Below are 25,840 nucleotides of genomic sequence, written 5' to 3' on the forward strand. Positions count from 1 at the left end.
AAAATAAAAATTAACTACATTTTTTGGTCTTGTTTTTCAATAAAAAATGTAATATTTACATAATATATATATTATGTAATAAAAAATGTAATATATATTATGTAAATATTACATTTTTTATTGAAAAACAAGACCAAAAAATAAAAATTAACTACATTTTTTGCAGTGTATGTTCTTGAGTTTCAGAAGAGTTTGTTCTTTTAGTTTAATTAATTAATTACGTATGTTTTTTTATCAGTGTATATATATATATATATATATATATATATAATGGAAATTTTTTTTAACTGGAAAACAAGACAAAAAAAATACAAATTAACTAAATTATTTTTTGCAATGTATGTTCTTTATGAGCAAGGGCTTCGGTGGACATGGAGGTTGGTGTCATGACCGTATCGGATCTGTCACTCACTGTCTCTCTGTCGCCTCAGTGCTTGCACCAATGTGCCCGTGTGCATCAACACTAATTAGCTTTTAATAGGGAGTAATTAACTGGAACATGAGTCCAAGGGGCCCGGGGGGATCGGGGAACACTTGGGCGCAGACACACACACATTTTTAGCAGTTGATGATGCCCAACATATGCTCCAGTTGCTCAGAAACATTCAGATGCCAGCACATGTCTGACCCAGTTGTGCCGTTGTACTGTTGAGTTAAGTGTGTGTATCTGTAGATCTGATAAGAGCTACAACAAAACAGGAATTTTTAAAAAATATATCAGACTGCAGATTTTGATTAACTATTAGATACCACTCATATTTATGCTCCCGTTTCTTTTCTTTCTTTAAGCCTTGAATAATTTTGAACAGTGGAAACAAAAGGGATAATTTCTTCAAAAAGCCCTTGGTATCTAAAAATAACTGATGTATTATTTGTCGCAAAGTGCCTTTGAAATCTTTGAATGTCCTTGTGCACCATAATTGAATGTGTTGAATGTTAAAAATTATTTTTAAAGGTTTATAATGTTTCATTTTTGCTGGAATGAAATTCCTATGGTCACATGTTTGCCTCTAGGTGGCAGTAGAGGCCAATTTTAGTGCTCCTGTTCTTTTGGCTGATTTGGTCAAAGACCTTTGAAACTATGGACGGTTGAATAATGGATGATATGTAATTATCAGCTGTTAAGATGAGATCATGCATTTGAATGAAATTTCTTTCTCATATATAGGGCTAGTTGTCACATAGGGAACGGCTCCATCTTGGTCACTATCAGGTTTAAAGTCAAAAGTCCAGTTACACAATTGAGTGTTTTCTCTAGCTGTGGTTTTGTATGTTGCTTTCTGACACTCATGTAATTTAAAACTGTTATCTATATATCCTGCATTTATTTGATTCAAAGTACAGCAAAAAATAGTACAATTTTGAAATATTTTTACTATTTAAAATTACTGTTTTCTATTTGAATATATTTTAAAATGTAATTTATTCTTGTGATTTCAAAGCTGAATTTTTTGCATCATTACTTCAGTCACATGATCCTTCAGAAATTCTAATATTCTGATTTGCTGCTCAAAAAACATTTATTATTTATTATTATGTTAAAAACAGCTGAGTAGACTGTTTTCAGGTTTCTTTGACGAAAAGAAAGTTCAGAAGAACAGCATTTATCTGAAATAAACAGCTTATGTAACATCATAAATGTCTTTATTATCACTTTTGATTAATTTAAAGCATCCTTGCTAAATAAAAGTATAAATTTCAATACTTTTTGTCCTCAAAAAAAGCTTTTTCTACTATTTTCTAAACTATTTTTTCTTTAAGATAAATCTTAAAGAAATCTTTGAATCTTTCTCTTCATCAGAGAATCCTGAAAAAAATGACTCAACTGTTTTAAATATTGTTAATATTAACAAAAAAGTTTCTGGAACAGCAAATTATCATTTTGGAATGATTTCTGAAATATGTGACACTGAAGACTGGAATAATATGCTAAAATTTAGTTTTAATCCCAGGAATAAATGACATTTTAAATGCATTCAAATATTTTTTATCTGGACAGTAACAGTGTAAATGTTAATAGCTTTAATGTTTGAATTTACATAGAAATTGGCTTTTTAAAAATTAAAACCACCCAATGTTGTAGTAAAAGTGTGACAACTAGCCCCAATCTCCATGTGCATTAAAACCTGTAATTTAGTTTAAATATGACTAATGAACATTTTGCAGGTTTCCTGGTCCAGGGCTGAAGAAAGTCCATCCACATGGCTCAGAATCCAGACAAAAACCTCCTGAACCCGTCATCAGCCAGATCATCGACAAACTCAAACACATCAATCAGGTGAGTTCGTTTTTATCACAAAACACGCGTACACTATTTTACACGTGAACTTCACAGTGCACATCTGTGAATAATCCTACACTGCCATGCTGTCATTCAGCACACAGTCATACAGCCGTACATAAACTCATCACCTCTGTTTTAACTCGGTCACAACAGTCTGCCTGTCATCACACACACAGATGTACATGTCTGCGCTCTGTTTTATGGCCGTGCTGTCTTGTAGATTATCAGGACGTGCGATAGGGGCTGCCGGTATCTGTGCTCTAATGCAGACAAAGCAGAGGCTTTCATTCACTTTCTTCCTGTCTGCCTTTAAAAAACAACAGCTGCGTGTCGTATCACCTTGACTGTGTGTGTGTGAGTCAGGGTGTGTCTGCTTATATTTCATGTACAGTTCGTTCCCTATTGTGACCGAGATCCCACAGCGATATTTGACCCTTTAGGGTTTTCTGTGTATATACTCGGCTAATCCTGAGAGAACAGCATCTGGCTCATCCACAGGAAGTTCACCGGGCAATCTAAAGGACACCTCTTTCTGTGCTTCCTCTGTACCTGCAGGATGTGTGTTTTTGGCTGGGATTAAATGTATGTTGCAATGCAACCTCATTGTGAATAGCTATAGGCTACAGTTAGTGCAGCTCATTCCAAGTTTCTTTGCGTACGTGTATCTGGTATTTGCATACATTATAAAGACCAAAGGTCCTCAAAAGTATACTAATACCAGTCAATTTGACCTTGTGGGGAGATTTTTAGATCCCCATGAAGAAACAAGCTTATAAATCATCTTTCGCTTTTACTTTATCCATTTTACATTTACATTTCAATACATTTATTCATTCAGCAAACTCATTTATCTAAAGTGAACTTAAAGTGAGGAATACAACATAAAGCGTGAAGTGCTAACAATAGTATAAACTGGTAAAGGCAAGAGCAGAGGAATATTTAGTGAAAATACATGTGAAAAAAATTGAAACTTAACTGAAAACCCAACTTGAGTTAAAAATTCATCCCACTTTATTTTAAGGTCCAATTTTCACTATTAACAAACCATTAACTACGACTTTTGCCTCAGTAAATTCCTAATTTGCTGCTTAATAATAGTTAGTAAGATAATTGTTAAGTTTAGATACTGGATAGGATTAGGGATGCAGATTATGGTCATGCAGAATATGTGCTTTATAAGTAATAATAAACAGCCAATATGTTAATAAAAGGCATGCTAATAAGCAACTAGTTAATAGTTAGAATTGGTCCCTAAACTAAAGTGTTATCGTCATTTAATTAATGAGACCTTTCTAATTTATTCCTTTTATTATTATTTTTTGATTGTTTATTTATTTTATATTATTTTATTTATATTTGTTTTGAATTAATGTTGTTTTTTCTGCTTTATTTTAAATTTTAATACTTTTTTTGTTTGCTTTATTTTGTTTTTTATTACTACTTTTTAAAACTATTTTAGTTTATTTCTGATTTGTTCTAGTTTGTTTTGTGTTTGTTTGTTTTTGGGGTTTTTTTTATGTTTTTATTTTAGACAGTTTTTTCGCTTGCATTGTTATTTTTTTTTCTATTTGTTAAAAGTTTTTTTTCTGCTTTGGCCTTTTTTGTTTTGTTTGTTGTTGTTGTTACTTTGCTTTATTTTGTTTATTAATTCTGCTTATTAACTCCCTATTGTTATTTAATAGTTTATTTTATTTTATTTTACTTGGTTTTATTTTTCCATTTCTGCTTTGTATTATTATTTTTTGTGTTTTTCTGTTTGTTTCTTTTTGTTGTTACTTTGCTTTGTTTTGTCTATTAATACTGCATTAACTCACTTTGCACTATTGGTATTTCATTTTTTTTTAGTTATTTAGTTATTTAATTATTTTTAATTTAAGTATTTTTATTTGTATTTTTGTATTTTTTTGTTGTTATTTGCTCTACTTTTTATTTTTTTAATACTAATTTTTGTTTTGATTTTTTATTTGTTTTTATTATAGACTGTTTTTCTTTGCTTTATTTAGTTTTTTTATTAATACTTGTTTAAACTATTTTTTTATTTCTGCTTTGTGCTGTGTTGTGTGTTTGTTTGTTTGTTTGTTTGTTTGTTTTTTGCAATAAACAGTTTTTTGTTGTTGGTACTCTGCATTATTTTGTCTATTAATACTGCTCCCTTTGCACTATTGTTATTTATTTTATTTTATTATTGTGCTGTTTTGTTCTGCTTTATTTTATTTTTTTAATACTACTTTTTAGTTTGCGTTTTTATTTGTTTTTATTATAGACAGTTTGCTTTATTTTGTTTTTCATTACTACTTGTACAAATGTTCATGTCTGCTTTGTCGTATTTTGTTTTGCGTGTTTTGCTATAAAATGTCTTTTTTGTTGTTGCTCTACTTTATTTTGTCTACTAATAATGCTTGTTAACTCCCTCTGCTCTTTTTATTTGTTAATTTTTATTTAATCTTGTTGATTAATTAAAATTAATTTCCTTTAATCTTTAATTTTTCTTCAATCAAGGGAGAAATAAGAGAGCGTGTGGGGTCCTGTGTATATCTTGCCTCAAAGCAGGATGATATGTATACGTGTTTGCTTTGCGTGTAGTTTTGTGTGTGTGTGTGTGTGTGTGTGTGTGTGTGTGTGTCTGTATGTTATAGAAACCCACCACGGCCTCAAACTCAATGGCCCCATCTGAGTGGATTAGCGCAGCGCTCTTGTTTAAACAGACCACAGAGACACAGAGACATCAGAGCAGCTCAGATGAGTCGTGGGTCTCGTCTGCCCTCAGGCTGTGGAGAAGAGCTGTGAGGTCACGCCTGCCATGGGACAGGCCCTCATTTTCTCAGTTACTCTGCAAACAGACCTTCTCTTCTCTTCTCTTCTCTTCTCTTCTCTTCTCTTCTCTTCTCTTCTCTTCTCTTCTCTTCTCTTCTCTTCTCTTCTCTTCTCTTCTCTTCTCTTCTCCATCTATCTTTGAAAAACTTACTATGACCTTCCTCCCATCTGTTTCTTCCTCTTGCGCAGCTCCTGTGAAGTGTCCAGCTGTTGTTTCAAGACACACCATCATATAATTTATGTGCATGACAATAATTTGCACACAGTCAAAATGAAAACATACCCTAGACCTCAACTGTATTCTGTCATGTGTATTAGCATTGTTGCAAATACCTCATGCTGATGTATGTAGCGTTTATACACACCACACACAGATGATATAGATCTGGTGACTGTATGATGTCAGTGCTGCTCATGTCTGGTAGGCAAATGGCATATGCATTTCAACAGACCTCTGTGGCATCTGCACACCACAGATATACACATCCGTGGCCCCTATAAACACATAAACAAATGTGTGGACACATGTATGTTTGACTATATTATGTCATAGACTTCCATTGTTTTCTTTAGGTTAGTGATGCATGATTTGACTGATACATTTATGACATTTTAAAGGAGAAGTATCAAACATTTTCAGATAATTTACTCACCCCCATCTCTTCTAAAATGTTCATGTCTTTCTTTTGTCAGTCGAAAAGAAATTAAGGTTTTTGAGGAAAAGCTTCCAGGATTTTTCTCCATATAGTGGACTTCAGTGGTCCAAATTGCTGTTTTAATGCAGCTTCAAAGGGCTCTACACGATCCCAGCTGAGGAATAAGCGTCTTATCTAGTGAAACGATCGCTCATTTTCTAAGAAAATAAAAACAAATGTATATACTTTTTAATTACAAATGCTCGTCTTGCATTAGCTCTACCTTACGCACAACATAATCACGCATGCGTGACTAGGGTTGGGTATATTTTAAATTTGATCAATTTTATCGATACCGATTTTGATTCTGCGTATCAATTTCGATTCTTATTGATTCCTAGTTTTGATTTCAACATACTTATTACATCTTTTTACAGTGTTCTGTTGCAGATAAATAACATGAGCAAGCAGCTTACAGAACATCTAGGCACTTTTACACTGTTTTTGTGTCTTATAAACTTTTGCCTATGGTTTTAACAAAAAATACCACAGCAAAAACAACTAGACTAATACATTTCAAACATTGCAAATTGTTAAAGACAAGTGAACAGTCAGTAATAAAATAGAAAAAAAAAGTTAACAATAGTATAAATAAATACAACTAAACAAATTGAAATCAAAAGTTTAAAAACACTGTTTTGTTCTCATAAATAATATGTAGATGAATCCTCATCAAAGTTACGAAAGATATTCAGTCAAGATCAGTAAATGATTTTCTTTTGTTCTTTGATTAACTTTAATGACAGGCAGCATGTTTGTTAGGCTGTTGTTTCTTTAACACCAAACGCATGCAGATCTAAAAATACTTGTTACACACATCTTTCACATCTATTTGCATTTACTTAAGACAAAAATGGCTGTGTTTATGGTGATATATTGTCGTTTTCTGTGCATATTAGTCAGTTTTAAAAATAAAGGTACTTCACGGTGCCATAGAAAAACTTTTTTGTTTAAATAGTTCCATAGAGAACCTTTAACATCTGAAGAACCTTTGTTTCCCAAAGGGTTCTTTGTGGCAAAAGAAGGTTCTTCAGATTATTAAAAAGTAAGAAAGAGATGGTTCTTTAAAGAACTCTTAACTGAATGGTTCTTTGTGGAACCCAAAATGGTTCTTCTTTGGCATCGCTTGTGAAGAACCTTTTAAAGTACCTTTATCTTTAAGAGTGTAAATGTGAAAGAGAAGCCCGTTCCAGCTTGGAGCAACCTTTTCTGCATGGGGCGGTTCGACAACGGACGCAGGCCGGGTTCTTTGTGCTGTTCTCTGTGCTCGCACTTTAGATGTGTGTTCTGTTAGCAAACAGTGTGCATGTTTTTTCCCTCCCGGCACTTAAACCATTTAAATTTACATTAAAATGCGAATGCATGTGTCTCTCTTCACGATACCCAACTCTATATGTGACATAGGCAGAAGTACCTACCCAGTGTTTATAAAGCAAACGTGCAAAGAAAGTCAAACCGCCTTTGCAGAAAAATGTAAAACAGCGATGTGTGGACGATTTTGAAGTTGAAGGAGTTTTTCGTCCTACCCTGCCTTTTTGAACCGAAGTACACAGACAGAACTAACCACATGTGACTTTTCCAACGTGATTACTCGTGATTTGTATTGCAGAGCTGGTGCAAGATGAGCATTTGTGGTTAATATTTACAGTGGTGTGAAAAAGTGTTGGCCCCCTTCCTGATTTTAATTTTTTTTGCATGTTTATCACACTTTAATGTTTCAGATCATCAAATGAATTTAAATATTAATCAAAGATAACACAAGTAAACACAACATGCAGTTTTTAATGAAAGTTTTTTTTATGAAGGTAAAAAAAATCCAAACCCACATGCCCCCCCCCCCCCCCCCTAAAACATAACTGTGGTTTATCACACCTCAGTTCAGTTTCTCTAGCCATACCCAGGCCTGATTACTGACAAAGTGAAGTAGACCAAAATATCCTCAAAAGCTACACATCATGTTGAGATCCAAAGAAATTCAGGAACAAATGAGAAAGAAAGTAATTGAGATCTATCAGTCTGGAAAAGGTTCTAAAGCCATTTCTAAAGCTTTGGGACTCCAGTTGCCAGCTGACCAAAATTATCCCAAAAGCACAATGACGACTCATCCAAGAGGTCACAAAAGACCCCACAACAACATCTAAAGAACTGCAGGCCTCTCTTGCCTCAGTTAAGGTCAGTGTTCATGACTCCGCCATGAGAAAAAGACTGGGCAAAAATGGCCTACATGAAAACCGCTGCTGAGAAAAAAGAACATAAAGGCTCGTCTCAGTTTTGCCAGAACACATCTTGATGATCCCCAAGACTTTTGGGAAAATACTCTGTGGACTGACGAGAGAAAAGTTTAACTTTTTGTAAGGTGTGTGTCCCGTTACATCTGGCGTAAAAGTAACACAGCATTTCAGAAAAAGAACATCATACCAACAGTAAAATATGATGGTGGTAGTGTGATGGTCTGGGGCTGTTTTGCTGCTTCTTGACCTGGAAGACTTGCTGGGATAAATCTAACCATGAATTCTGCTGTCTACCAAAAAATCCTGAAGGACAATGTCTGGCCATCTGTTCGTGACCTCAAGTTGAAGCAAACTTGGGTTCTGCAGCAGGACAATGATCCAAAACACACCAGCAAATCCACCACTGAATGGATGAAGAAAAACAAAATGAAGACTTTGGAGTGGCCTATAGTCAAAGTCCTGATCTGAATCCAATTGAGATGCTGTGGCATGACCTTAAAAAGGCGATTCATGCTCGAAAACCCTCCAATGTGGCTGAATTACAACAATTCTGCCAAGATGATTGGGCCAAAATTCCTGCACAGCGCTGTAACAGACTCATTGCAAGTTATCGCAAACGCTTGATTGCAGTTGTTGCTGCTAAGGGTGGCCCAACCAGTTATTAAGTTTAGGGACAAACACTTTTTCACACAGGGCCATGTGGGTTTGGATTTTGTTTTCCCTTCATAATAAAAAACTTCATTCAAAAACTGCATGTTGTGTTTACTTGTGTTATCTTTGATTAATATTTAAATTAGTTTGATGATTTAAAACATTAAAGTGTGACAAACATGCAAAAAAATTAAAAATCAGAAAGGGGGCCAACACTTTTTCACACCACTGTATATGCTTTTTACATTTTTTTAGAAAATGGCTGACCCTGATTCCTCGGCTTGGATCGTGTAGAGCCCTTTAAAGCTGCATTGAAACTGAAATTTGGACCTTCAACCATTAAAGTCCACTGTATGGAGAAAAATCCTGGAATGTTTTCCTCAAAATACTTAATTTCTATGTGACTGAAGAAAGAAAGACATAAACATCTTGGAAGTGAACTTCTCCTTTAACTAGTAACAGGTTTTGCTATATTAGTGAGGACCTCACAAGTACAGTCATGCAGGATAAGATGTTTGTGTGGGTTGTTGATTAAACTGTTTTTACTATGGCATCCTCTGACAAACATGAGATTAGTATGGCAGTCAACTCATTTGAAAGCACACAATGTCCTTAATGAGATAGAACGGGACAAGACACAACGATTTCCAACGGCATGAGCAACTCACAGATTGCGCAGGAATCAAAAACGTACCTAATTAAGCCCCTTGCACCATGGCAGAGACTGTTTAAAACATTCATAAATGATTCGTTCTTTAATAATTCATGTTTACTTTGAGTTTTGGCAACATGATGAAGTTGAACTTTATGCAAATAAGTCACGCATTAATAATCCCTCATCGTGTTTATACTGCTGCTGTTTATATTCAAATCGTTCCCATGCAAAACATTGATTTAACACGAAAAAAACGGATTCCTTGTCAAAACAGAGTGACATACTATTTACTAACTATCAATGACACGTCTGTGTCTTGAACGAGGCTTTATTGCGACTGGTAGTGTTTCCTTTACTTCCCCAGCAGAAACTCAAACATGTTTTAATCAAATGTTCAGTTTTACTTAACCCTGTGATAATAGTTTACATCTGGTGTTATCTGGCACCGTGCTAATGTGTGTTCTCATTTGTTTCCAATAGCCGGGGGTTTGAGTTATTTCCCAGAGCGGACAGACAGATCACTCGTATCAGACTTTTCCTAGCGTTTCAGAAAGCCAATATCTCATCTTCTAGCCTGGGAGGCTTGTTACTTTTAGTATGTGCTACACTTTCTAAGTTGTAGTTCTATAAAACATTTTGGGTGTGGACCTTTTTGATTTTATGGAGCAATAAGGTTTTTGGAAGCTCTTAACAGTGTTTGAAATATTTCTGTTCCCGGGGCATATAGCGTGACAAGCCTGTGTCCCGAAGTGCGTTAGCGCAGCGGCGCTAGAGATGGCTTGTTGGCTCCGATTTGGGCCTCTTCTGAAAGAAAGCCACCGGGGAGCGCACTGAACACCAAAAGACAAAACTTTACCCTCCCTCAGCTCTGCAGACCCTGATTTCTCACGCCTAATGCGGCTGATGTAATGGCTGTGCGGGGCCAAGTTTAGAGTAAGCTCGTCTCTATAAATGAAAAAAATGACTTGGTGCTCAAGCTATTCCAACTGGGCAAGTGCTCAAAGAGTCTGTGTGTTCTTATCTGCATGCCTGAACATGACTCAGTCAGAGACGATCTCTCAGGCCTAAATGTATGCGAGTTAGCGCATTAGCCAGCTTAATATGATGATTTGCAATGAACACCTTAATTAAAATAAAATGGCACATATATATATATATATATATATATATATTATTACATGAGTTTCTTCTTTCAAAAGAATACGGTCAGAGTTATATTAAAAATGTCCTGGCTCTTCCAAGCTTTATAATGACAGTGAATGGGTGTTGAGATTTTGAAGCAAAATAAAGTGCATCCATCCATCATAAAAAAAATACTCCACACAGCTTTGGGTGATTATTAAGAACTTCTAAAGCAAATCGATGCATTTGTGTAGGAAAAAAATCATATTTAAAACTTTCTAAACAGTAATCTAGAGCCCTAGATCATCCACTGGAATGCCACTCTTGTGAACATGTGAACAACAGTTAGCGGACAGTTAGCAGTTAACATGCTAATCATGTTAGAAACATGCTTGTAACTTGCTAATAATGCAAACAACATGCTAGTAACATGCCAATCAAAACAGAATCATGCTAGTAACTTGCTAATCATGTTGTATTTAAAACTTGACTCTTCTGTAGTTATATCGTGTACTAAGACCGGTGGAAATGCAAAGCTGCGAATTTCTAGGCTGATAAGATTAGGAACTACACTTCCATTTCGGCGTAATAGTCAAGGAAGTTTGCTGCCGTAATATGGCAGAAGCAGGCGGAGTATTATCAGAAATGAGTTCCCAGCTAGTTTAGCATTTGCACATGTGTCAGGATGGATTTTTTTAACTCTCCAGAGCCATGTGGAGCACTTTTTATGATGGATGGATGCACTTTATTACATTTCAAAATCTCAACACCCATTCACTGCCATAATAAAACTTGGAAGAGCAAGGACATTTTTTAATGTAACTTTGATTGTTTTCATCCGTCAGAAGAACGTTATATACACCTAGGATGGATTGAGGGTGAATAGATCATGGGGTAATTTTCATTTTTGAGTGAACTAACCTTTTAAACTGAAGTTTAAAACAGTAATATTTGTCTCACATCATTGTTAATGTAATTTAATGAAAAACAGTTTGAGTTGCATTAAGGTTCCCAGTTGGAAGACGACATTTATGAATCTTAACCCACCAAACTGGCAGGTTGATGAGTGTTTTCCCGCCATGGATGATTTTCATCCTTATTTTGCTTGGTGGCAAGTGCCAATTTTAACCCTACATATACAGTGCTAATGCATACATATTATGCTAGTGTTTATCAACGGTATATTTGTGCCTGGAGGAAATGGCAGAGATGTTCAGAGATGAAGCTCGCAGCAAACACCCTCCGTCTGTCTTCATGTGTGTTTGTGTTTGTTCCCATGACTGTCAAACATTCACTCATGCTGATCTGTAAAGTCTGCAGCGTCTCTTCGTGTTTATACAAGAACAGTGCGTCATTTGTGGACAGTTTACTTCTTTGAGGGGAGTTGTTAAATTACAAAACCTCTCGTTTGTTCTTAAAAATTAACCTTAATAAATGTGTAAAATTTCCCTGAATCAGACTTCGGCTAAGACAAAACCCCCCTGCATTTAACATTTAAGCACTAACACCGTGAAACAAAGTTTCCAGAGACAGAAGTAATTTGTCTGTCCAGAATAAAAGCGAACAAGCTGCACAATCAGAATATATTAGAGGTTCAAGGTTTATATGTTTACTTCAAACCAGAATTGTAGAGCAGTGAGGCCAGCCAGCAGGAAATAGGAACCAAGCAGCTGACAAAAACACACTGTGTCTGGATTTAGAAATGAATGAAGCTATAATACCAATAATTATGTTAGAAACCTGCTAGTAATGTGCTAATCATGCTAACAACATGCTAGCAACATGCTAATCATGCTAAAACATGCTGGCAACATGCTAGCAACTTGTTAATAATTATAGCATGATAGTAAAATGCTAAGCATAATAGAGTCTAGTTACTTGTTAATTATCAGGTTAATAACATGCTAGTAACATGCTAGCAACATGCTAGTAACTTGCTAATAATGCTAACAACATGCTAGTAACATGCTAAAACATGCTGGCAACATGCTAGTAACTTGTTAATAATTATAGCATGATAGTAAAATGCTAAGCATAATAGAGTCTAGTAACTTGTTAATTATTAGGTTAACAACATGCTAGTAACATGCTAGCAACATGCTAGTAACTTGTTAATAATGCTAACAACATGCTAGTAACATGTGAATCATGCTAGAAGCATGCTAATAACTTGTTAAATAATCAGGCTATCATTATGATAGTAACATGCTAATCATGCTAAAAACATGCTACCAACATTTTAGTAGCTTTGTAATCATGCTAACATGTTAGTAAAATGCTCAGCGTAATAGAATCTAGCCACTTGCTAATTATCAGGTTAACATCATGCTAGTAACATGCTAATCATGCTAAAATCATGCTAGAAATATGCTAATAACTTGTTAATTAATCAGGCTAACATCATGATAGTAAAATGCTAATCATGCTAAAAACATGCTACCAACATGCTAGTAGCTTTCTAATCATGCTAAAAACATGTTACCAACATGCTAGTAGCTTTCAAATCATGCAAACAACATTTTAGTAGCTTTCTAATCATGCTAACATGTTAGTAAAATGCTAAGCCTAATAGAATCTAGCCACTTGCTAATTATCAGGTTAACATCATGCTAGTAACATGCTAATCATGCTAAAATCATGCTAGAAACATGCTAATAACTTGTTAATTAATCAGGCTAACATCATGATAGTAAAATGCTAATCATGCTAAAAACATGCTACCAACATGCTAGTAGCTTTCTAATCATGCTAAAAACATGTTACCAACATGCTAGTAGCTTTCTTTTCATGCTAACAACATGTTAGTAAATGCTTAGCATAATAGAATCTAGCCACTTGCTAATTATCAGGTTAACAACATGGTAGTACAACTTGTTAATTAATCAGGCTAATATCATGATAGTAACATGCAATCATGCTAAAAACATGCTACCAACATGCTAGTAGCTTTGTAATCATGCAAACATGTTAGTAGCTTTCTAATCATGCTGACATGTTAGTAAAATGCTCAGCGTAATAGAATCTAGCCACTTGCTAATTATCAGGTTAACATCATGCTAGTAACATGGTAATCATGCTAAAATCATGCTACCAACATGCTAATAACTTGTTAATTAATCAGGCTGACAACATGATAATAACATGCTAATCATGCTAAAAACATGCTACCAACATGCTAGTAGCTTTCTAATCATGCTAACAACATGTTAGTAAAATGCTAAGCGTAATAGAATCTAGCCACTTGCTAATTGTCAGGTTAACAACATGCTAGTAACTTGTTAATCATGCTAACAACATGGTAGTAACATGTTAATCATAATAGAATCATGCTAGGAACTTGTTAATGATGTTAGCAACATGTAAGTAACATGCTAATCATGCTAACAACATGCTAATAACTGGCTAATAATGTTAACATCATCCTAGTAACTTGCTAAATGTAATAGACTAATGCTAGTAACTTGCTAATCATGCTAACAACATGCTAGTATAATGATAATCATGCTATAAACATGCTAGCAACAGGCTAGTAAAATACTAATCAAGGTGAAAACATGTTAGCAACATCTTGATAGAAACAAGGTAGTAACTTGTTATTCATGTTGACAGCATGCTAGTAACATGCTAATCATAATAAAATCATGCCAGTAACTAATTAATTATGCTAGTAACATGTTAATCGTGCTATAAACATTCTAGCACCATGCTAGTAATTAATACATGCTAACAGCAGGCTAGTAACATGCTAATCATGGTAAAAACATGTAAGCAATATGCAATTGACTTAATATTGGTAACAGCATGCTAGTAACATTTTAATCATGTTAGAAACATAGTAACTTGTTACAAATGCTAACAACATGTTAGTAACATGTTAATCATAATAGAATCATGCTATAAACATGCTAGTAAATTATTAAACATGGTATCAACAGGCTAGTAAAATGCTAATCATTGTAAAATCATGTTAGCAACATGCTATTAACTTGTTAATTTTGATAGAAACAGGGTAGTAGCTTGTTATTCATGCTGACAACATGCTAGTAACATGCTAATCATGCTATAAATCATGCTATAAACATGCTAGCAACTTGCTAGTAAATTGTTAATCATGCTAACAACAGGCTAGTAACATGTTAATCGTGGTAAAAACATGTTAGCTACATGCTATTAACTTGTTAATATTGGTAACAACATGCTAGTAACATGCTAATCATAATAGAATTGTGCTAGAAACATGCTAGTAACATGCTAATCATTATAAAATCTTGCTAGTAACTTGCTAATAACATTAACAACTTGCTAGTAAAATGTTCATCGTAATTAACAGATGTAAGCATCATGCTAATTATTTATTCATTTATTTATCTATTTGTTAAATTATGTTAGCGACATGTTAAAATGTTAGCAAGATGCTGATTTCATGTTAAATCATGGTAATTATTTATCTATCTATATATGTTTTTTTCTAATAGACTGAATTGGCCTAAAAAAAATACTTAGACTTTAATTTTTCAAACAATTTTAAACCAAAAACTGTTTTAAATCAAAAGGTAGCAAACTTTTACAACTTTTTAAAACTTTTAAAACTTTCTGGCCTGGCTTTCTTAAGCCAACTTCAAAGTTGGTCTACAACCCTTACTATCTAGTTCTCAATATAATATAAATTATTTAATATCTAGACCTAATCCCACTCAAATAATGTGTTTTGGAGGTTAATGCCGTTTTACTGGAGTTTTACTGATGCCTATAACCGTTGGGGTACCAAGGACAGAGGTCGAGAAAATCATCAAATTCCTTGTCAACCGCTGCCCTCACATGTATAGTTTAATTCACGCATATTGCTAAATTAGATTTTCATATTTAGGAAAATATGTCTTTCCGCTAGTGCCGTCATCAGGACCATCTGGACTTTCCAGGGTATTGAGTTACTGTTCAAAAAAGCCTGTTCCCAGCGGAGCTCAGGGGATAGTGGTGAAACACTGCAATTATCTGATTGGTCTTTGATTATAGAAGTTCCCTCCAGCGTTGAGATGTGTCTACCATGTGTAGGGCAGAGAGGTGAGCATATATTACATGTCACTTCTCATGTTGTCCTGGATTCGTGGAATGTTCAGTGAAAAATTAGATGCTCTGTTTTTCTTTTTTCACGTACTATGGGAAAGAACTCTAGGCTAGATCTTTCACGCACACTCGCTTTTTCGCTCATTTCCTGACTGGAACTTTTCTCCGCATTTCTTTTCCCCGGTTTATGCCCTCACTTCTCTTTCTTTTGAACTCCACCCTACATTTCTTATGCTTTTTCTCCCATGTTAATCCCACTTTCTTTCCCGCTCTCCTTCCTGACTGTGTTGAGTTGTATGTGACACACTCCAGTCCCGCAGCCCTCCTTCGCTCTAATTAGATCCAGCGGCAGAGATGGAGAGAGAGGGAGGGCCGCAGGTAAGGCAGGAGAGCAGCAAAACAAACCAGAGCTCCACATTCCAGCACGCAGCCTCACGTCCTGCTGCCGCTGACTCCACAAGGAGCTTTATACTCGACACCTCATCTACTCGAATGAAAGGTACCAAAAAGTACCAAGCTCCAAAGGCCTCTTTGCATCAGACATGAATTAGAAAAGGGAGCAGTTGCTGATGAATGTCTATGCAGTCCAAGAGTTAAACAAATAGTCATCTATCTGAATGAAAACCAAGTTTACTCCCAGACAAAAGGTGGCAGTGATTGGCAAATTTACTTACTTTTTATGTGATTTTGGGTAAGATGTATTTTTAGTACACCATACAATTATGTCAAAATAATATTTGGGGGCAAATTTGGAGATTTTTATTTAGAAATTGATACTTTATTCAGCAACGATGAATTGAATTAATAAAACGTGACAAAAATGCTTATTACAAATAAATGATGTTCTTTTGAACTTCTTATTTAACAGAGAATCTTTTGGATAAATTTGATTGTTTTCTGAAGGATCATGTAACACTGAAGACTGGAGACTGGCTGCTGAAAATTCAGATTTGCATCACAGAAATAAATTGCATTTTACAGTATATTAAAGTAGAAAACAGTCATTTTATATTATAATAATATTTCACAATTTTAACAGTTTTTTACGGTGTTTTTAAGCAAATAAATGCAACCTTGGTGGACTTATTTCAAGAACATTAAGAAAATGACCCAGAACTGAGCCAACCTCCATCTAATATGCAAATGTATCCAAATTTATCTGTTTTGTACTATGTATATAATTTAAATCCTTAATTGTCTGTAATGGTATGTGAAGTAAATGAGGGTTAAAGGGATAGTTCGCCCACAAATTAAAGTTAAGTCATTAATTACTCACCCTCATGTCGTTCCAAACTCGTACGACCTTGTAAAGAACAAAAATTAGGATATTTTTTGATAAAATCCAAGAGCTTTCTGATCCTGCATAGAAAGCAACACAACTGACACGTTGAAGGCCTAGAAAGGTAGTAAGGACATCATTAAAATAGTTCATGTAACATCAGTGGTTCAACATCAGTGTTATGAAGCTACAAGAATTCTTTTTGTACGCAAAGAAAACTAAAATAACAACTTTATTTAGCAATTTCTTTACAGGAGTACCACAACCTTTCTGGGCCTTTAATGTGGTAGTTGTGTTGCTGTCTATGCAGAGTCAGAAAGCTCTTAGATTTCTTAAGAAATATCTTAATTTGTGTTCTGAAAATGAACCAGGTCTTATGGGTTTGAAACGACATGAGGGTGAATAATTAATGACAGGATTTTCATTTTTGGGTGAACTGTCCCTTTAACTGTGGTGGGTGGTAGTTTGAAAGTTGTTAAACAAACGCTTCCATGGTTGCTTGAGTCTAAGTACACACTAACACGTATTTAGGCAAATTCTCTACACACACACATCACGCACACTTCAATGGCAGCCTAATGTGTGTTTCAGTGGATGCTGGTCCGTTTGAAGGTGCACGACTATGAGGGTTTCTCAAATAAACTGTGACACCTGACATTAAAGCAGTCTAGAAAGAGCTCCATAAATCCACAGCAGAGTGGGGGTTGCGCTTGACCCCGATCCTAGCACCGCTCCTGATGGCCTCTGCATGTCTCTGTTCTCAACAGCTTGATTTGCTGTTGCCCTCGTACCAAAAACTCCCATGCAGATATTTTTCCTTTTAGAAAATAGGTTCTTTTAATGCAGTCTTCTTGTTCTGACAACCTTAACGTGTCTCATGTGGTTTCTTTCCTCTCTTATGCTTCAGAAAAATCCTTCAGGTCCCACAAATTCAGTTTTTTTTTTCAACATTTTTGTGTATTTGAACCCTTGCAAACAATGACTGTATGCTTTTGAGATCCATCTTTTCACACTGAGGACAACTGAGGGACTCATATGCAACTATTACAGATGGTTCAAATGCTGCATTAAATGAAAAACGATGCATTAAGTGCCAGGGGGTGAAAACATTTGAATGGAATGAAGATGTATATATTTTTCTTATTTTGCCCAAATATCATATTTTTTTTAGTTTAGTACTGCCCTTCTAAAGCTACAGAAGATACTTACATGTTTCCCAGAAGACGAAATAAGTTCAATTTACCCTGATCTTCAAGTTCAAAAAGTTTTCACCCCAGGTCTTAATGCATCACAATTCCTTCAGAAGCATCAGTAAGTGTTTGAACCTTATGTAATAGCTGCATAGTCCCTCAGTTGTCTCAAAATCATACAGTCATTGCTGGAAAGGGTTGAAAATACGCAAAAATGCTAAAAACCAAAGAATTTGTGGGACCTGAAGGAAAAGTAGGCAGTTTAACTGTTTAGGACAAACAAGGAACTCATGTGTATGTAAACTTTTGAACAGGGTCGTTTTTATAAATTTAACTTTTATTTTCTCTTGTGGAGTAGGTAAACAGCTTTTATGTGGAAAATTTTATTCAGGCCGGTACTAAATAAACAATAACATGCATTTTGTATGATCCCTCTTATTTTGGTCAAATAATTAACATTTTGCAGATTTGCAAGGTGTATGTAAACTTTTGACTTCAACTTTATTTATTTTATACCTTGTAGGACTTAATTCTTCCTGTCAGTGGGGCTTGTAGCAGACTGACAAATATGTTCCAATATGTTGATCACAGGGAAACATCAGTATAACTCAGATTCATTCACTCAGAAAATCAGTGCATAAACAAACAAATGCTTTTCAAGTATCATGCAATTTCATGTCTTAACCTCAGATGGCGATAGAGAGGCTAAAGTTCTGTAGTGCATTTGACTGTAGAGTCAAATTTGAACTGTGGTTACCCAATTTTTATTAGTATCATGTAGTTAAAGTTAAACTACTTTTTCAAAAGAGCAGCTTGAAAAGCTAGTTTCAGAGTAGTTTCTGATTGTCTCATTGATGTCTATTTTTATTTCCACTAAGGAGTTTTAAAAGAAACATCTGAGACCAAATTGATAGTTAAATGAAACCCCATGAAGTCTCCTGAGCTATGAAACGGGCAACCTCTGGGCACTTTCTTACATCTCTCCTCTATAGTAGGTTCTCACATTCCCTCCTTCTCCTCCATCCCCCTCTCTTTTTCATCTATCTGTTCCTCTCTCCCCTGCTGTCTAGGAGGTCAGACGGAGCACATGAGAGGTCTTTTCCTTCCAATTAGTTAGCTGCTAATGAGGCTGAAGCCCCCAGGCCCTCCTCCCAGCAGTCCTCTCAGCAAAGCCCCCTCATCCCGCAGGCCAGAAGTTTCGTGCCCCCCTACTGTCACCAATCTACCCCCACCCCACTGGCTACAATTACCACACAGCCAGCCAACAACAACCCTATAACCAGAGCTCATCTGTGCTGAGGGGAAATGGCCTACACCTTACATGGTCAGCGACAAACCTGTTTACTAACAGGATATATTTGTTATCCTGATCTGCTAGAAAGACTTCCTGTGACATGGAAAGTTACAGAGGACACTTCCTGAGCTACTGATAGCCCACAAACACAGAACTTACTATAATAGGGATGTGAAATAAACCATGTATTAAGGTGGCTGAAGTGTTTCCAAACACCTGTATCACCTCATCTACTAAAACCACTTCTTTATGAAGTTAAACTGTGGCAGCCTATTTATTATCATTCTTTAATAAATTTTAGTGAACCTTAAAATGAAAATTACCCTATAATTTACTCACCACTCAAGCCATCCTAGGTGTATATGACTTTCTTCTTTCAGACGAATATAGTCATATCAGAGTTATATTAATAAATGTCCTGTCCAAGATTTATAATGGCAGTGAATGGGTGTTGAGATTTTGAAGTCCAATATAGTGCATCCATCCATCATAAAAAGTACTCCACACAGTTTCAGGGGGTTAAGGCTTTCTGTAGCAATTCATTGCATTTTTGTAAGAAAAATATCCATATTTAAAAAGTCATAAACCATAATCTCAAACATTTTTGGGGCACCTGAGGCACCTGTACATGTCTTTGTTTTTTTCAGACCTGGAGGACATGAATTGTTGAATAAAGTTGTTATTTTAGTTTTCTTTGGATACAAAAAGTATTCTCGTAACTTTGTAAAATTATGGTTTAACCACTGATGGCAGATGGACTATTTTGACAACGTCTTTCATACTTTTCTGGGTCTTGACAGTGTTACTTGTCTGTCAGTGGGACAGCCACAAAGCTCCCGGTTTTCATCCAAAATATCTTAAATTGTGTTCTGAAGACAAACAAAGAATTTATGGGTTTAGAACGACATGAGAGTGAGTAATTAATGACAAAATGTTAAGTTTGGGGTGGAGTAACTCTTTATTGTGCGTGCAACAAACCCATCAAATCACTTCAGCAGGCCTTTATTAACTCTCCAGAGCCATGTGGAGTATGTTTTCATAATGGATGGATGCACTTTTTGGGTTTCAAAATCTCAACACCCATTTACTGCCATTATAATGCTTGGAAGAGCCAGAATATTTTTTAATATAACTCAAATTGTATTCATCTAAAAAAAGAAAGTCATATACACCTAGGGTGGCTTGAGGGTAATTTTCATTTTTGGGTGAACTATCCCTTTAATTTTAGATTTTAATTCCAGTTTTAGCCATTTTAGTTGAGATAGTATAGTATAATCTATTAGACTTACTTCTTTCAGATTTGATTTGACTTGAGTAATATTACTGTTTTACTTGATTTTTAATGAAATAAATACAGCTGTTGGTGAGCATTTTCAAAAACATAAAAAAATATTACATACCCCAGACTTTTGAACAGTTGTGTATATGGAATGTTTTGAGTAAGCAATGGAAATTTAGCAAATATTTCTTAGTTTGGTCACACAGAAAATGACAAAAGCATGCAGAGGTTCTCAAAAATTCTGATTATTTTACTGTTCTACTTAAAGGGATAGTTCACCAAAAAGTTTCAATTCTGTCATTAATTACTGACCCTGATGTTGTTCCAAACCCGTAAGACCTTCGTTCATCTTCAGAACGCAACTTAAGATATTTCTGATAAAATCCAAGAGATCTTTGACTCTGCATAGACAGCAACACAACTAGGGTTGGGTATCGAGAACCGTTTCCATTTTAGAACCAGTTCCAAATTTCCAATCACCGGGTATTCGATAAGACACGTGTATTTGGATTCCGCTTAACGATTACTGCGTTAGCATTTTAATGTGATTTTTAAACTATTTAAGTGCAGGAAGAAAGAAGAAAAAGCACAGAGAACAGCGGCCCCGATGTGGGTTCCCGACCTGTGTCCGTTCTCGAACAGTTCTGTGCATTTCCACTGCAGAAAAGGTTTTTTTTTTTTATTGACCCTTATGCACGAAATACGTCAGCATGTCCTCATAAACAAAGAGTTTTTTGTCTTGAGTGAACGTAAACAGATGAGAAAGAAAATGCATGTGTAACCGTAAATCTGTGTTCAGCCGTCTGTCATTAATGTTAATCAAAGAACAAAAGAAAATCATTAACTGACTGAATATCTTTTATAAATTTAATGAGGATTAATATTTTATTTGTGAAAAGAAAGCTACGCAGTGTTTTTAAACTTTTGATTTATTTTCAATTACTTTTCAATGTCTGTATCTGTTATTTGTTCAGTTTTATTTATTTATGCTATTGCTAATAGTTTGTTCCTATTTCATTACTTGTCTTTAACAATTTAATGTTTGAAATTTATATTAGTCTAGTCGTTTATTCTGTGGTATTTTTTGGTAAAACCTTATAGACAAAAGACAGATTTTTTTATCTTATAGGAATGGATAAGAATTGGAAACCATAAGCAGAATTGGAACTGGAATCCGAACTGATAAAACCCAACCTTAAACACAACTGAAATGTTCCCAGATCCAGAAATGTAGTAAGAACAGTCCATCAGTGTGACTTCAGTGGTTCAACTTCAGTTTTACAAAGCTATGAGAATACTTTATGTGTGCAAAGAAAACAAAGATATCGACTTTATTCAACAATTCTTCTCCTCTAAATCAAGTATTCCACCATTATCGAGAGTAATTTCATTTTTGGGTGAACTATACCTTTAATGACTATAAAATACTTAAATTATTTTGATGATTATTATTTAGTTTTTTTGTAGTTTTGTTTTACAGTTCAACTAAGTGTTGTTAGTTTAATATAATCATTTTTAGTTTGGTTTTTCACTTGATTTTGTTTAGGATGGTAACCCTGGTCTCCCCTGATGCTCTGTTGCCCAACCAGGGGGTCTGTGTTCCTAAAAACGTGATTCTCGTTGCCTCATGAGCGCTGTAAATTGAATACATTGAGATGTGCTTGTGTGTGAGGGAGAGAGGCTTACAGGTGGAAGGGTTGCGGTCGTGTTGTTTCTCAGGCTGTAGTGAAACTCAAACCTCCCCTGGGCTCGCTGTGAGATTTGCCTCTCTGTGCTGTTTCTCATGACTCGTCCGTATCTCCCAGCGTGAGCCGAGAGAGAAACGCGGCGCTCCATCAGCGGCCTCGCTGGAAAACACAACAGGAGCCTCTCGGTGGGTCAGAGGTCTCACTTCCTGTTTCCTCTCCGTGCAGGGTCATCATAGGGTCTCCTCTGTCTCTCTTTCCTTTTGTTACGGGGGGCCTCACAGCGCAAATCAATGTCTCTACAATGTAGCAGTTGGATAATGCGAGAAAGACAGAAGAGGAAGGAGGCAGCGCTCGCACATGTGGCGTACTGCTCAGCGTCAGTGCTTAAGATAAGCCTTCAGCGATACCTGGGACGTTACAGTAAAAGCACACACATTTCTAGACTGCGTGTATGGATTTTATCAAGCTGCTTGCGTAGATCATATTATACTCTTACATCTGTCTGCATAAATGTGAAAAATGGGTGAGGTTATAGATCAGAGTTGTCAGGCATATTTTAAAACAAAAGGGAGCTTGTGGAATTACGTGATTCACAAGAGGATTGTAGATAACATGGGGCCTGTACTGTACATATGATATTAATAATAGGGAGTGGTTTTTTTTTGGTTATACTAATAGACATTTAATGAGAAATGACTGTCTATTATGTTATTAATATTAATCAAAGAACAGTATTGACAAGAAAAAGAGAAAATCACAGAGTTCTCTTGGGTAGATAACTGAAGGAGTCTAAAACGTACATGAAGACGGTTTGGTCTGAAGAAAAAGCTCAGCTGACTGCTACATCTGACAGAATTGAATCAGTGATAAAAAGTTATGAAACTGACTACTTTTTACAGAATTAATTATGAAGCGCACTGATTTTTAAGTCCAGTAATGACTTAAAAATCAGTTTATTTCTCATACAAACCTATTTATATTTAGCACATGAATCATTTGGACTACTTTTATAATACTTTTGCATCGCGTATTTTTCAAAGCTTGTAACCTTCAGTGCCTTTACATTGTATTGGAAAAGAGCAGCCATCACATTACAAAATATATTCTTTTGTGCTTGTCGTAGTGTGCCCCGTCGAAGTCAAGGGGAGGTGGTAGATAGGCTCAGGACTCATGGATACCATCCAAAAAGTGTTTATTAAATGCCAGAGGAAAGGCAGGAGAGGTACATTCTCACAGCTGTACCACACAATTCACAAAAGAGAGGAAAAAAAACACTTGACTCAGTGCAAAAAAAAATAAATTGCTACAGCAACATAGATTTAAAACACTTTCAGCCGAATGCCCACCATCCTTTTTTCTCCAGGTTTACTCTAGACTGGCTTATATATCCTAGGACAGGCTCATTACCTCCAGACCGCACCACCTGGAAGGACATTAACACAAGGCACTGCAGGGCCATTACCACAAAACATCTTTAAATTCTTTAACACAAGACTATTTTACTTATTCAACAAAAAGAACACAAACCCATCCATATAATTCTTCAAATTACACCAAATACAACCCACCACAAGATATTCTTCCCATATCCTAATCACCCAAGATTCAGTTTCCTCCCCCACAAGTTGGCATGGTTTAACCCAACCCCAGAAAAGGGAGAGCCATTGTCCCGCCCCTTCCTTTGAGAAGTCACAGAAACAGGATATGGTGAGTAGACCACATGTTCAATACACAATACTCAAACAAATGCAAATTTGAAAGAATAAACACAATTACAATCAGTTTCTCTATAATTAATGAGAAACAAAGTTTCCAATGGGAATTTTAGTAGACATTAAGTATTGCGATGATTTCTAATATGTGCACCTACCAGCAATCAACACAAACCTAATATCTTAAACTTTCTGGATTGTAAAGGAATATTGAAGGAAAATAAGCAAAATTAAACAATGAAAACGTAAGCCTAATAAACTGCATCAGAGTCAACAAAATCATAAACACCAACAGTGTAGAAAAACAGAAATATAAAAGTTCTCTCTAAAGCTTCATTTACTCGCACTACTATGGTGGTGATGACATCATCTTAGTCCCCGTCATCACAGTGCTACACAGAATGAAGAAAATCATACTTGAAGTGACATAACGGTGACGAAAGTTTTATTAGTGGGTGGACTGTTCCTTTAAAATTGTGGTTCCACATTATCAACAATATTTGAAAACCTCGTGGTTTTTCCAGTTGTTTCTGATTCACTGAAAAAATATTTTTTCATATTTAATCAGAATTTATTAATATACAGTTGAAGCCACCTTGCAGAAACTGCAAAATGTTAATTATTTGACCAAAATAAGAGGGATCATGCAAAATGCATGTTATTTGTTATTTAGTACATTTCACATAAAAGGCCTTTACATGTAGTCCACAAGAGAATGTAATAGTTGAATTGGTAAAAATGATCCTGTTCAAAAGTTTACATACACTTGATTCACGAGTCCCTTGTTTGTCCTGAACAGTAAACCACCCGCTGTTCTTTAGAAAAATCCTTCAGGTCACACAAATTCTTTGGTTTTTCAGCATTTTTGTGTATTTGAACTAGGGATGCACCGAAATGAAAAATCTTGGCCGAAACCGAAAACCGAAAAAGAGGAAACCAAGGCCGAAAGCCGAAAACCGAAACTCCGAAAGAATTATGCCAATTATTAGTACCATTGCATTTATGGCTATGACTGTGTACTAATCTTACTAAAATCAAGGCATTGCAATTGCATAAATTAATATTTAAGTTTCAAAGAATAAATCAATTATATTAATTTAAACAATTATTATCAATCAATTATTATATTACTTAAATAACACATACATATATTTTACTGCCTTTGTTTAAATTGTTTAATTGTTAAAATTTTTATAACACATTATCTTGTGGATCCATCAGTTCACATTTACAACTCTACGCGTTTCTCTTCCAGCAGGAGGCGCTTTCAGAATGCAAGTACACAAAGCAGCGCAGCAAATGACTTTGAAACGTGTAGCGCTCATATTTATTCAATGGATAGCCTTTTGAAGTTTCATCGCAATTCTTGTCTTTTGGTCGCCACATTTAAGACCACCTGAAATCATAATTAAGACTTTCTTCACCAAGTTTGGGGCACAAGAAAAATATTAGGGGACTAAATTAATATCAGCATATGAAGTATAATCGTCTCTCATTGTCTCTGAGAGAATGCACGTCAGATGTTGAAAGCACTGTCAGTTTTTACTTTCACTTTCACATATTGCGCAGTTTTCACGTTGCTTGTGTGATATCCATTGGCTCACCTCCATGGTTTAAAGCATACATATTTATAAAAATACAGTATATAGAAAAGACATATATTTAAAATATTGCGACGTAACACCAACGTAAAGCCATTGTTTTTCACTCACTGAAAGCTACATCTGTCTCGATCTCTGCTTTCATCACTGCACGCACGACTGCAGACACACCCCCTCTTGAAATTTCATTGTTCGAAAGGGTTCAAATACACAAAAATCCTGAAAAACCCAAATATTTGTGGGACCTACAGGATTTTTCTAAAGAAAAGCAGGCAAACAAG

At 35.4% G+C, this 25,840-nt stretch overlaps 1 protein-coding gene across 1 annotated transcript in view; it reads left to right on the forward strand.

The window, feature by feature from the left end:
- Positions 1-25,840, forward strand: part of gpc3 (glypican 3) — a 197,846-nt gene that overhangs the window by 122,861 nt on the left and 49,145 nt on the right. Inside the window, exon 6 of the mRNA XM_073821219.1 lies at positions 2,167-2,278. Coding sequence (XP_073677320.1) covers positions 2,167-2,278 — 112 coding nt within the window. The remainder of the gene's footprint in view (positions 1-2,166; positions 2,279-25,840) is intronic.

Source organism: Garra rufa, chromosome 16 (genome assembly GCF_049309525.1).
Source record: "Garra rufa chromosome 16, GarRuf1.0, whole genome shotgun sequence".
NCBI lineage: Eukaryota > Metazoa > Chordata > Actinopteri > Cypriniformes > Cyprinidae > Garra > Garra rufa.